The 13,390-nt window shown below is 37.2% G+C and overlaps 1 protein-coding gene across 1 annotated transcript in view; it reads right to left on the bottom strand.

The window, feature by feature from the left end:
• Nucleotides 1-3,132: 3,132 nt before the first annotated feature.
• LOC100026083 (arginine--tRNA ligase, cytoplasmic) overlaps nt 3,133-13,390 on the bottom strand; it is a 30,084-nt gene continuing 19,826 nt past the window's right edge. Inside the window, exons 10-15 of the mRNA XM_003339571.4 lie at nt 10,020-10,198; nt 9,285-9,394; nt 8,082-8,187; nt 5,290-5,462; nt 4,212-4,459; nt 3,133-3,365 (exon numbers count right to left, since the gene is read on the bottom strand). Coding sequence (XP_003339619.3) covers nt 3,256-3,365; nt 4,212-4,459; nt 5,290-5,462; nt 8,082-8,187; nt 9,285-9,394; nt 10,020-10,198 — 926 coding nt within the window. The 3' untranslated portion in view covers nt 3,133-3,255. The remainder of the gene's footprint in view (nt 3,366-4,211; nt 4,460-5,289; nt 5,463-8,081; nt 8,188-9,284; nt 9,395-10,019; nt 10,199-13,390) is intronic.

The raw sequence follows: 13,390 nt of genomic DNA, 5'->3' as shown, positions 1-13,390 counted from the left end.
TGGTATTAACCTCCACTGATCCTCTCTGTTTGATGAGACAATACTGTTCATAATCATCCTTTTTATTATGCTTTATAAACGACTTTATATTCCAACTCAGTGTTGCCTTTGGCGGTCATCTCTTTCCATTTGGCAAGTAAGCTAGCTGTATGTTTGCTGAATGAGGTGCTTTCTGGACTCTTTTGGTCCCTTTGTTGTAGCAATTAATTCATATTGCTTAAACTTGGTCCCAAAGAATTATGAGAAAGGAACTCCTTCTCTTCTCTACAGAGGTGAGGACTATTGATGTGGAACACTACAGATGTTACTTTCTTGATGTTTTGGCTAGTTTTGCTAAATTGTTTTCCTTTCTTTTTCATTCTTTGTTATGAGGGATGTTTCTCTGAGAGATGAAAATATATTTGGTGTCAAGTATTTTATTTCCAATTGTTTATAAATAGTTCAGGATTGTTTCAAACATACACATCATTCTTTCTCATTATTATTCTTTATTGTTTTATATTAATTCTGATGAATTGATGGTTTAATTATAGTTAAGATTCTTCTCCTTATGGTATGGTATTTGGTGCTCAATACATTCATTTTTACCAATTCTATTCTTGAAAAGTTATTTGTATATCAAAGGGTGAGGCTTCAATAGAACCCGTAATCTATGCTTTTATTCTTTTTTTTTGAACGATGCTTTCCAAAATATTGTTCTGTCCTCACCTTTTCCTCCGTTGCACTGAGCTCCAACTATCGTGTATCTCAATTCAGACATTCTTATCAAGCTCTTCACAGAAATTTCCTACCACTTTATCTTCCGTGATTGCTGTTGGCACATAAGCTGCAATTATGCTCATGAATGCAAAACTTATCAATGGTACTGCAACATACGATGACCATATGTTGCATGGAATATACCTTGTTCCATTTGGACATGTTGAAATCCAATTTGCTGGCTCCTTCTTTTCCAGGGTGGTAAAGGAGCATGTGTGGCCATAAGGAAGCAGTGACCCAACCTGGGTCAGGACCACAACAGATAAGGGGGAGAGTGAGCATACCACTTTGGAAGCATTAAAGATTTAAAAAAGTCCCCAGACATAGCTGTGATAACAGCAGAGCACAAAATCCTTACATCTGAGACAATGACTACAGCCTTAGAGGTAAGCATAATCCATTTCTGACAAAGTCAAGAAAAAGACTGGAAGGGGACAGCTAAGTAGTTTGGTGGATTGAGTCAGGCCGAGATGGGAGATCCTGGATTCAGATCTGGCCTCAGACACTTCTAGCTGTATGACCCTGGGCAAGTCACTTAACCCCCATTGCCTAGCCCATAATGCTCTTCTGCCTTGGAACCAATATACAGTATTGATTGCAAGATGGAAGGTAAGGGTTTTAAGAAAAAACTCTTTACAAATATATCATTTCTCACAATAGCCTTTTGAGATAGAGGATGAATATTATTCCTATTTTAGTTGAGAAAACTGAACTCCTAACTAAGTATCTGAGGTCAAATCTTAACTCTGGTCTTTCCTAACTCGAGGCTCAGTGTCCAATCCATTAGGTCACCAGTTGCCTTGGGCTTTGGATTTGGGTCTTGTTTCTCTGACTCCATATATAGTTTCTTTCCCACTGTACCATACTGCATTGTTCAATGATTCTGCTTGCAGAATGATGCTTATTTGCTCTTTTAAAAGGAGATTCAATGTAGAGCACAAGTTGAAGATGGCGAGGTTGTCTATATTACAGACCACATAGGGCTGGGGCTGATTATACCACATTGTAGAACATAATTGAAACGTTTGACCCAAATTATCCAAAAAGGAAAAACCAAGGAGATGAAGACTGTCTTAGCTTCCTTATATGCAAAATGAGGAGGTGCCCTTCAAAAGTCCTATGAGGTGCTTTCTAATTTAAGATCTAATCTTTTGACATCTTTCAAAGATAAAGCAAGGGCTGCTGCTGATTTTTCTTTTATTCTTACTAGTAGTCTACTGCCGTTCCTTCCCTGGGAAACAGGGAAAGGGCATTTGGAAAGGAGAGAAGACCAAGAGGCCAAAAAAGGTTACAGGTAGAATAAGAGTATTCCCCCACATTTTACCAATGAAATTTGGACTTGCCTTTGTCACCATGATGTGGAATGGCTATGTCTAGAACCTTTGGTTAAAACTAGGGGTGGTTAGCAGATTGGCTAACATGACAGCAAAGGAAAGTAATAAATGTTGGAGGGGGTGTGGCAAAATTGGGACACAAATGCACTGCTGGTGGAGTTGTGAATTGATCCAGTCATTCTGGATGGTAACTTGAAGCTATGCCCAAAGGGCACTAAAAGACTATCTGCCCTTTGACGCAGTCATAGCACTGCTGGGTTTGTAAGCCCAGAGATAATAAGTAAAAAGACTTGTGCAAGAATATTCATAGCTGCGCTCTCTGTGGTGGCAAAAAATTGGAAAATGAGGGGATGCCCTTCAATTGGGAATGGCTGAACAAATTGTGGTATATGTTGGTGATGGAATACTATTGTGCAAAAAGGAATAACAAAGTGGAGGAATTCCATAGAGACTGGAACAACCTCCAGGAATTGATGCAGAGCGAGAGGAGCAGAACCAGGAGAACATTGTACACAGAGACTGATACACTGTGGTACAATTGATTGTAATGGACTTCTCTACTAGCAGCAATGCAACGACTCAGGACAATTCTAAGGGAGAAAGAACACTATCCACACCCAGAGAAAGAACTACGGGAGCAGAAACATAGAAGAAAAACAACTGCTTAATCACATGGGTGGATGGGGATATGATTGGGGATGTAGACTCTAAATGATCACCCTAGTGCAATTATCAATAATATAGGAATGGGTCTTGATCAATGACACATGTAAAACCCAAAGGAATTACATGTTGGCTACAGAAGAAGAATTGGGAGAGGGCAGGGAAAGAACATGAATCTTGAAACCATAGGGAAAAAAAAACCCCAAATTAAGTAATTAAATAAAAATTTCCAGAAAAAAAAACAACCATACACACACACAAAAACTGGGGGTGGACTGATTACCAAATTAGTTCATAGTAATGGACTCTGGGATTGGAACTAGAGGACCATCACTTTTCCCATATAAATATATTTATTGGAAATAAAAATGCCCCCTTCATAGAAAAAGTTGCATTTTCCCTTTATTTTTTAAAATATCTTCTCCACATGATTATTTAAAAAAGCAGAGTGCTATTGGCCATTTTTGTAAAAAACAAAATGTTTCAAACACAGGTTTAATCACATCTTCTGAACAGGTTTTATACCTAGGATATCAAATCCTTTAGCCATGATAGCAGCAGTTGCTTCACACAATAACATCCTCCACATGTTCACCTTCAATATTTTACCTATGAAACACAAAAGGTATATTTTAAAATCATTCATATCTTAAGATAAACAATACCCTCTACATTTTAACAGAAGGGACAGGAAGGTTAACTAATGTAAATTTATTTTTATATTAAAATAAAAAATTTATGAATAGGGATCAGCTAGGTAGCAGAATGGATAGAACACCAGATCTGGTATGAGGAAGGCCCTGGGTTCAAATCTATCCTCAGATACTTCCTAGCTATGTGACCCTAGACAACACATAACCCCAACTGCCTAGCCCTAACTGCTTTCTGTCTAAAGAAGGAAAAGGTTTAAAATAACAATTTAAAAAGATTTAAGACTATCTCTATACTACTATTTTTATTATTTTAATTGATGAAAACATGAACTGTGTCAGATTGACACAGTTTGTTCCTTTCAGGTATTATTAAATTATAGTCTTCCTTTAAAGAATATGGTCTTTCTAGAATGTACTTTAAGTATCTCTGTGCTGTAAATGGAAGCAGAAATGTAGTAGTTTCCTTCGGAACAAAAGGTAATCATATCATAAAGGTACTTGACCAGAATTATAGAAAAGCGATGAACCCAAGGACATAAAGGGTAGGCTGCATTTCTTTTCAATGTTAAATGGTGAGGCTTCTCTCATAGGTTGATTGTATTCAGTATCTCAAACATTTACTTGACTTTAATATACTTTTACTATAGAGGGAGAGAAGGATGGAGTAGAAATTTGATGAAGAATCTTCAAAGGATTCTTTGGTCTGGGATCATGTCTAATCAGTTTTACTAACTCCTGTTGAAAATGTTTTGTCATACTGAATGCTCCACACTAAATCCTGTTGTTGGACAAAGACACTTACCAGTCTGGCGATCTTTTTCCACGCAATAACAACTATCATAGAATTCTGTAAAAGTGGTTGCTAATTCATAGATATAATCACAGAGCGTGTGGAGAAACAAGTCATCCAAAATCTTTTGCAGAATCTCAGGAAAACGTAAAATACACCGGCCTAGCTTCCATTCCTTCTCATGGTCCAAAATGATCTTAGTTTCCTTAGCAGCTTTCTGTAACATCTCTTCATCAATGTTAGCCAATCGAGCAATAGATCTAAAAAGGAAATTACTGTGTAAACATTGCTCATTTATGGTATGTATAACCATTCTTTTTTAAAATTGGCGATAAAAAAAGTGCATTAGCCATTTACAAAACTACTAGTTAACAAGAAGAAGAGCAGAAGAGCATTATAGGAGCTGTACTAACTCACTATTTATCTGGTCTGAACCACTTGCCAAAATAAAACTAACATGGAAATCTAAACAGATTATTTTAAAATAATTTTAAAATATTTAAACCAATAACTTTAAGAGACAGTAGTGCAGAAAATAAAGGCGGAAGTCCAAGGATTCAGATGAAAGCAATTATTTTAAAACTGAAAGCAAAAATAATCTCCACATTTCCAGGGATGTTTTGAAGCAGAATTTAGATCAAGAGGCTATATGATGTAGTTATGAGAGCACTAGACTAAAAGTCAGGTGATTTGGGTTTGAGTTCCAGATGTGACTTCCAGATGTGACATCAATTTTATGTGCTATGTGCTAGGAAGACAAATACAAGCAAACAAGATAGTCTCTGCTCTCATGAAACTTACAATTTAATGGTAAAATAAATGAAAAAAAAAACACAAGAATCTGAAAAGCAGAAAAGAATATTGGGCGAGGTGGGGTGAGAATTAGGATACCCACTGCAAGGGAAGTGTGAAGTGCAACTTGGTGAAAAATAAAGATATGGCTGGCATGGGCACCCTCCTTAACTGCTCTAGGCCTTTTCTCATTTGTGAACCTACCTCTACAGTGTCCTCCATTTGTAACAATGGACTTGTTGTCTGCAAGATGTCTTTCTATAAAAAATTACATCCTATGCTTTACTCTCTACTTTACCTTATCCTAGTGAAGGCATATAGTAAGTAAGCTGCTGTGTTTCCTCTGTCATCTAGCATTTTGTCAAAGGAGAAGATGTAGTCATTCATCCTATTGTGGGAAAGATCAGCATATCTGATGCAGCCAAAAGCGACCGAAGTCTGAGCAGCCTTCAATTCCTCTGGAGTTAAAACCTTTAAGAGAAAAAAGCATTACTCACTATTTGATAAGTCTAGGCAATGAATGAAGCAATTCCTATATTCACAATGCTTACATCTGAGATGACAAGAAAAAAATGAATACATATATATTATGAGAATATAATTAATAGCTTACAAATATTTACAAAATACCTCAAACAGAAAGCTATTGGAGAGATGGGCTGGGTGTAGTTCATGAAAGGCTTTGAAAACAAAGAGCTATTTTATTCTAGAGAACCGGGAGCCAGATTTGTACTTAAAAGAAAATAACTGGCAAATATGTGGAGGAAGAACTGGGGTTAATGAAACCTGAGACAGGGGGATCATTAAGAAAGCACGTGTAATAATCTAAATAAGAGGTGATGAGGGCCTAAATTAAGGTGACAGTTGTGTAAGTTGATTGAGCTGGAAGAAGGAGATGTTATAAAGGTGGAAATAGGAAATAGCAAGACTTGGAAATAATTAAATATGTGGGCTGAGAGAATAACGAGTCCTAGATAATGCTAAAATCGTGAACCCAAAAGATCACTGTTATGTACCTTTGACAGACCTAGGTAAGTTTGGAATGGAGGAAGAGTTAAGTTTTGGACATTTTGAGTTTACTATATCTCTGAGACATTGTTTGAAATATCTAATAGGAAACTGATGCTATAGGATGAAACTCAAGAGAATGGGACTAGTCTTGAATTCATAAAGACAGAATATAGTTAAGCCAATGAAAAGGCATAGAAGAGAGTGTAGGCCGAAAACATAAGAATGTGCACATAATTTTGAAGTATGAGATGACTGAGACAGCAAAGGAGATTGAAAAGCCAGACAGGCAGGAAGTAACCAATAATCTCAAACATGATGGATAGGTTAAGATGGATCAGGACTATGTAAAGACCATTAGATTTTGGCAATTTTGGAGAAAGCCGTTTCAGTTGATGATGAAATTGGAAGCTAGATTACAAAGGGTTGAAGAGTGAGAAGAGAGAAAGTATGGACAATGACTGCTGGTGCCTGAAATATTCAGAGAGGTGGAGTGGGTGAGATGATTCAGAAGACGATTTCCTGGATTTGACAGGTCCATGCACATAAGGAGTCAGAAACTTCAATAAAGGAGGGTGAATTCCATCTTGGCCAGAGGTGTCAAATGAGTATGGGCTACATGCACCAGATTAAACGTAACAGAAAATATTTAACAAAATGCATAAAAATAAAATGGAACGCAGATATCAATGTGGTTTTCTAAGTCAATGTGTAGCCTGTAGGGATCCTTATGTAAGGTTTAGTGGCCCTGTTTTCATTTGATTTTCATACCACTGGTCTAGGGGATCTAAGACGAGAATGGCAGAAGGGTTCATGCCCTTAAAAATTCTCAACAGTCCAGTCAGAGGAAGGTTTTCAGTTCAGAGGAGAAAGAGGCCACATGGGACCTTGATGAGAAAAGAGGTCTGGAACAGATTTTGTGGGGAAGGATAAAAAAAGGATTGCTCTAGGGGGCAGCTGGGTAGCTCAGTGGATTGAGAACCAGGCCTACAAATGGGAGGTCCTAGGTTCAAATCTAACCTGAGACACTTCCTAGCTGTGTGAGCCTGGGCAAGCCACTTGACCTGCATTGCCTAGCCCTTACCACTCTTCTGCCTTGGAACCAATACGCAGTTCTGATCCCAAGACAAAAGGTAAGGGTTAAAAAAAAATTAAAAATTAAAAAAAAAAGAAAAAAAAGAATTGCTTTATTGCAGAGAGGGCCCAGCTGAAGTTGGATAACATTAATTCATAAGGTATCCCAGTCAGAATGGGTGTGAGATTACCTCTAGCTTTTTTCAATTGCTTGTGAGAAGTAGAGCTGGTGGGAATCATCCAGGTTTTAAGTCTGGCAAGTAAAGAACCATCACAGAACAAGGTGGGTTGGAGGGTCCCACAGAGACAGCAAAGGATTCAAGAGCAAAAATGGCTAACTATTGGACTGATGTTGGAGAAAGAGGAAAAGTGAATTCAGAGAAACAGAAATGGTCCAAGAAAATACTGAGGAGGAAAAAGATTAGAGTTCGTAATAAGGGCAAAGAAGAGCTGCAGGAGGGACTAAGCACAGGATAGGGTGAGAATGACAGGTTATGGCCAGTTAGAAGAATGTCAGGGATGCAGGTAATGTATTCCATATGGCCAAAGTGCAGTATGAAAGAGGTCACAGATAGAATGAAGTTTAGGAAATTGGAAATGGAAGGACTATCTATAGAGATTTTAAAGTTCCAAGGTATAAAGGCAAGAGATGTTGAGTCAGGTGCTAAAGGAGGGAGAATGATTTTGGTGGCAGGGGACAGCGGCAGGATAGGACATTACAATTACTGAAATTTTTATTTTATCTTTTATTTTAAGGGAGGAAAGATTACTGAGTAAAGAAGGTAAAAGGAGAGTCTATGACAACAGAGAGCAAGTAGTATTCTGATCCTAAGAAATTAGCATTTCCTTTTTAAGTAGTTCACAGTACATTATTTGAGTGCAAAAAGCTGATAGTCACAAAGTATCATATTGCCTACAATTTATAGTCTACTTAACAAACACAGTAAGAAGCAAAGGAAAAAAAATCAAAACACATACTTGTCCAATGCCAATATGGCCCCAAATTACCTTATCTCTTTCTTTTTCCTTCAGTTTATCCATAGACCTTTTCAGTCCTTCCTCTAACAGATCTATGAGGCGCACTGTATCACCTGAGCGAGTTTTAAATTTTTTCCTAAAATCAAACATTTAAAAGTTTTGCGTTAATAGATTCAAGCACCAACTGGACAAAAACAAAACTGGCAGTGGAGTGAATCCAAAATAAAAAGGAGGCTATTAGAAAAGAGAAGATGAATGGTGAATGGTGGAGAGGAAGGGCAGGGTCCTGAATTAAGGACAAAGGGGAAAAAACAACAACATGAAGGGTGATTCTTTGTAAACATATCAAAGACAGAACAAATCCAGTTAGAAACAGTGGGTGACAGAATCTGTGATGTTTAAGTATATACAAATATGATACACACATGCAGTGTATATATAACTATGTTTCTGCCCGACCAAAATATATGCTCTTATTTAAGCATTTTTAATGGAATAAAATACTAAAATAAATACACTAGCAGAGCAGAAATATTAGTCTTAAAATCATTATGATTTTAAATTATCATATCTGATTAGATGAAAAAATGAGAATTGGGTTAGGGGATAAGTATCAAGTAAACTTACTCAAATATACTAACTTCATACTATTTTAAATACAACTGCCTATAAATTCTAAAGTCAGTTCCCAATAAACACAAATCAAAACTTAAATAAACCAGTAAATCTACACAATTTTCTTAAAATTCTGAGCAATTCCTTAATTATTTAGTTACAAAGGGACCTAGTACTCTGACTACAAACTAAAACTCAGTATAACACATCTCAAATAGTCAATAATGATAGCTGTTATAGGGAGAGCTAGAAACAGGGCAAAATGTTTGCAAATAGCTGTTCCAGTAGAATTGTGTTACAAGGTTGTTCGGTTGGTTTCACCAGACTTCTTAAAAAAAAAAATTTTTTTTTAAACCCTTACCTTCTATCTTAGAATCAATACTGAGTATTAGTTCCAAGGCAGAAGAGTGGTAAGGGCTAGGCAATGGGGGTCAAGTGATTTGCCCAGGGTCACATTTGAACAGGAACCTCCTGGCTCTCAATGCACCGAGCAGCACAGCCGCTCCCTTCACCAGGGAGGCAGCTTCTTGAATTCTGATCATGCAACCAAAAAAAAAATGATTTTGTAGATTTTGAGGCGGTGGTCATTCTATTTTTCTCCCCAGGTTTTGCACTTACTTGTCTTCTCCTAGCACTACGCCAAATCCAGCATGGCTTACTCGGGTCACTTTAGGATCATACCATCCAATCATCTGAGCTGCTGCAAATATTGCCTGAAAGTGTACAGCCTGTATACAAAATAACAGAAAAACATTTATACGTTCTGTTCTGGAATACGATTAAAGAAGTTGAGGCTATTTTTCTGTATCAAAACCTAGAATAATCAGTGATTTTCTGGTTGTATTTTCTTCACTAACAATGAAAACAACTCCCTTCAAATAACTTCATCCTGTGTACTGCTCATCCACATTTTACTTTCATAAATCCTTCATGGAAGGTCTATCTAAAACACATGTTCTAAACCTGGACTCCACTAATTTCCAAGGTTCTATGAATTTGAATAGGAAAAAAATTTACATTTTTATTCTACCATAATTGGCTTCCTATGCATTTTACATATTTAAAACACTGTGAAAAGTATTTTCCCACATTGCCAAAGGGATCCAAGATGTAAAATAAGGTTAAGAACTTCTGCTCTAAGAGAAATAGCAACTGAAGAATTCAATAACAACTTCTATTTCTTTGTATTTTAGAGATCTTAAAAGTAGTCTTGCTGACATCTAAGCATCTTTGTAAAACAAGAATAAAACTTCTGAATTTTAGGGTTTAAAGATCTTGGCCAACTACCAAATAGCAAAGTAAAATATTACAGTTCTATAGAAAATAGGAACAAAAAGAGATCCATGAACTCACCTGTCCACTGTCTACCACATAGATAATTATATCTGCCTTTTCTTCCATTAGTCTTTGCTTGATAGCAGCTAAGTCAGATGTATCATAAGTATAACCTCCATCTGATTTTACTATTGTTAATGGAACTGAGCTTTCTGGGACAAACACAATCTTCCTCCCATCATCCACCTGCACAAATCCTGCAGGAAGAGGCTAATTGTCAACAGGAGTAAAAATATTTCTCAACAAGACAATATTTAGAATTCAATTCAATAATATTCACAGAACAGCTATGTTAGGCACTTTAAAATATTTTTAAACAGGGTGAAATTTACTAACTCTTGCATTTTTACTCCTCACCCAAGGGTTTAATATGAATTTGATGAATTTTCTTTTGTATCCTCTGGAAAAATTATTTAGAGCTATTTCTAAGAACACTTTAAAGAAATAGTATACAACCAAAGTCATTTTTGTCTGTCTTCTGGCTCTGAGACACAACTCGGATCTATGACATTTGTTCCTAAGCTCCTGATAGGCACCTTAAAAAACCCCACCTGTTCCATCTGCCCAAGTCTTCCAAGACTTTATTATTCAAACTGGAGTCATAATTGTCTTTAAGGATACACTCAAGAAGCCAATTTATAATGTAACTGAAAAAGGCTGTGATAAGGAATCAGAATAATGCAGAACTAGGGAAAAAATGAGGTTAACAAAATGACAATATAAAGGGAAAGAAGAAAAGAAACTGAATGTTGTATTATGACCAAGCGTGGACTGAGATAAGAGTTGAGAACATGCTTCCTCCTTTCCTTTGCAGAAGGGAATAGGGGAAGTATAGAGAGGACTACAGGTGTGGTATGTTGCATACATTGTCAGGCATGATCCCATGTTGATTGATTTTGCTTAGTGGATTTTTTTTTTGCCTCAGGGCTCACTGGGTAGGGAAGTGAGACATATTTGGAAAAGGGAAATAAAAACAAAATGTATCAACAACAACAAAGAAAATAAAGTAATGCCAGGAATGGACTGGTCCAAAACTATGTGTAAACAAAAATGGAAGGGGAAAAATTTTTTATTCATGTAGTCAACTCAAAATTAAATGATGAACAGATTGAGGAAATGGTCTAATAAACAGTATTGCCTGGTGCTGTCAATCTTTAAATGGGGATATGATGTTCTGTTGAAGTTGGTGCACAAGACTTTATGAACCCTATAACTAAAGGCAATGGAATTACATCTGTATAACAGTATTCTTTATGCCAGTTTAAGCAATCTGCCTTTGTAAGAGTGAGACAGTATGCCCCCATGTGGTTCATAATCTGCCTCTGACTGGAAAATTGATTATATTGATTCTCTTCATCTCAGGTCTGCATACGGGATTGCTTTGTCAGTTAAATTCATCATCTGCTGTCAGACACTATCAGAACTCCTACAGAACATATACTCCCACTAAGGCCTCCTTCTACCATTGCCCTGATTAGCTCATTTGTCCTCGAAGAAGGTCCCAGATTGGGCACTTTGCCATCACATTTGCTGGGTTTTCCATTTTGAGATGAACGTTGAGGAAGTATGATGTTTCCAGTATTAACATGCCTTATAAACAACTGTATGCAGTAGAGGGCATCAACAAAATTCCACCACTGGTACTGATTTTAAAGTGGAGAGCCTTTAGGTGTCCAGTTCTATTTTCTCTGTGTGACAGACCACTTAGATTCCTGGCTACCACACAGGAAAAAGTATAAATAAAAGTTAATCTCTCTCAAGGTTAATTCACATGCTGGCGATGCAGCTTACATTTTACTCCATTGAGAGAGGTTTTGCCAGAACTAATTGCTCAGAGGATTTTTGACGCTCACTGTTGGATTAATGACTTCAAAGGTCTAGTTGGGCAAACCTCTATCATAACAGATAGAACCAGCAGAGAATGAGAAAAAAATTTCATAATTGCAACATTCTTATACATATAGGGTCATTGAGCTAGTGGAAAAGGGGTGGGGGAAGGTTGATGTCCCACTCTCCTTCTCTGATAAGCCATTATTTTGACCTAAGGCCATACCACTGTGGCTTCATCTTTGACTCAGAATTATCATTACACTCTCAGTATAGTGGTGAACATTACTATCCTTAGGAAATGAACTCTCAAACAACTGGGGATATCTTAGTTTGCTTATGGGAAAACCAAACCAATATAATAAAAATGATAGTTCATCCTTCAATAAATTTACTTATTCAATGTCATACCAAAGTACCAAAAAATATTTCACAGTTAGAATAAATAATAACAAAGGTGGCCTAGCAGTATTAGATCGCAAACAGGATTACAAAGTAATAATCTTCAAAATGACCTGGTACTGGCTAGGAAATAAGAGTAGTAGATCAATGGAATAGATTTGGTACTCAAGCCTCCAGGTAGCATCTATCTTTTTCACAAGCTATATACAGTGTCATTAAAAGGGGATTTGGATAATTAAGTACTCTTGTCTCTTTGTTTCCATCACTTCTTCAATTTCATCAATTTCAGTTCCAGGGAAGAAATATTCTCCAACTCTCTGTCCTGGGACTCAATATTGTTTATGGTTCAGGCAACTCCAAGAGCTTCCATTTAGCTCTAACCACAATAATTGGCACAGAAACTGCCATGAGTCCCTGTCCAGGTACTCGTGCTCAAGAACTCAATGTTTATGACCAAAACAACACAAACTTAGGATCTTCTGTCCACCTTGACCTGAACAATTCACTTTTTTAAAAAAAGCTTTTAAAAAACACTTACCTTCTGTCTTAGAATCAATACTATGTTTTGGTTCCAAGGCAGAAGAGCAGTAAGGGCTAGGCAATGGGGGGGTTAAGTGACTTGGCCAGGGTCATACAGCTAGGAAGTGACTGAGGCCGGATTTAAACTTAGGATCTCCCATCTCTAGGTCTGGCCAGATTTGAACCCAGGAGCTCCTGTCTCTGGACCTGGGTCTCAATCCACTGAGCTACCCAGCTGCCCCCTAAAGGAAGAAACTCTTTACATTAACTTTGGTTTCACTGTTAAGGATACCCTGGTATATCAGTGAATTGGGTACATGGCCTCTAGACTGCTTTTGGTACTGCAAAATATTACCATCCTTTCAGTCTCCTAGGTTGGTAACTTCAGCGTTGTCTTCTCACTTCCCCTTATCCTAACCTGTTGCCAAATCTTTCTTTTCTACCTCCATAACCTCTCATATTTCACCTCTAAAGTCACACCAACTTAGTCTGGGCTCTCTCATGAACTCTTTCCTGGATTTCAATGACCTCCTAATTGGTCACTTTGCTTCAAATTTCCTCTTGCTGTAATTTACAATCCTGTACTGCCATCAATACAGCTCTGTCCATGTCACACAATAAACTCTAATAGCTCCCTATTC

Source organism: Monodelphis domestica, chromosome 1 (genome assembly GCF_027887165.1).
Source record: "Monodelphis domestica isolate mMonDom1 chromosome 1, mMonDom1.pri, whole genome shotgun sequence".
NCBI classification, from domain to species: Eukaryota; Metazoa; Chordata; class Mammalia; order Didelphimorphia; family Didelphidae; genus Monodelphis; species Monodelphis domestica.
The sequence above is the reverse complement of the archived record's forward strand: the minus strand, read 5'-3'. Positions and strand labels throughout refer to the sequence as shown.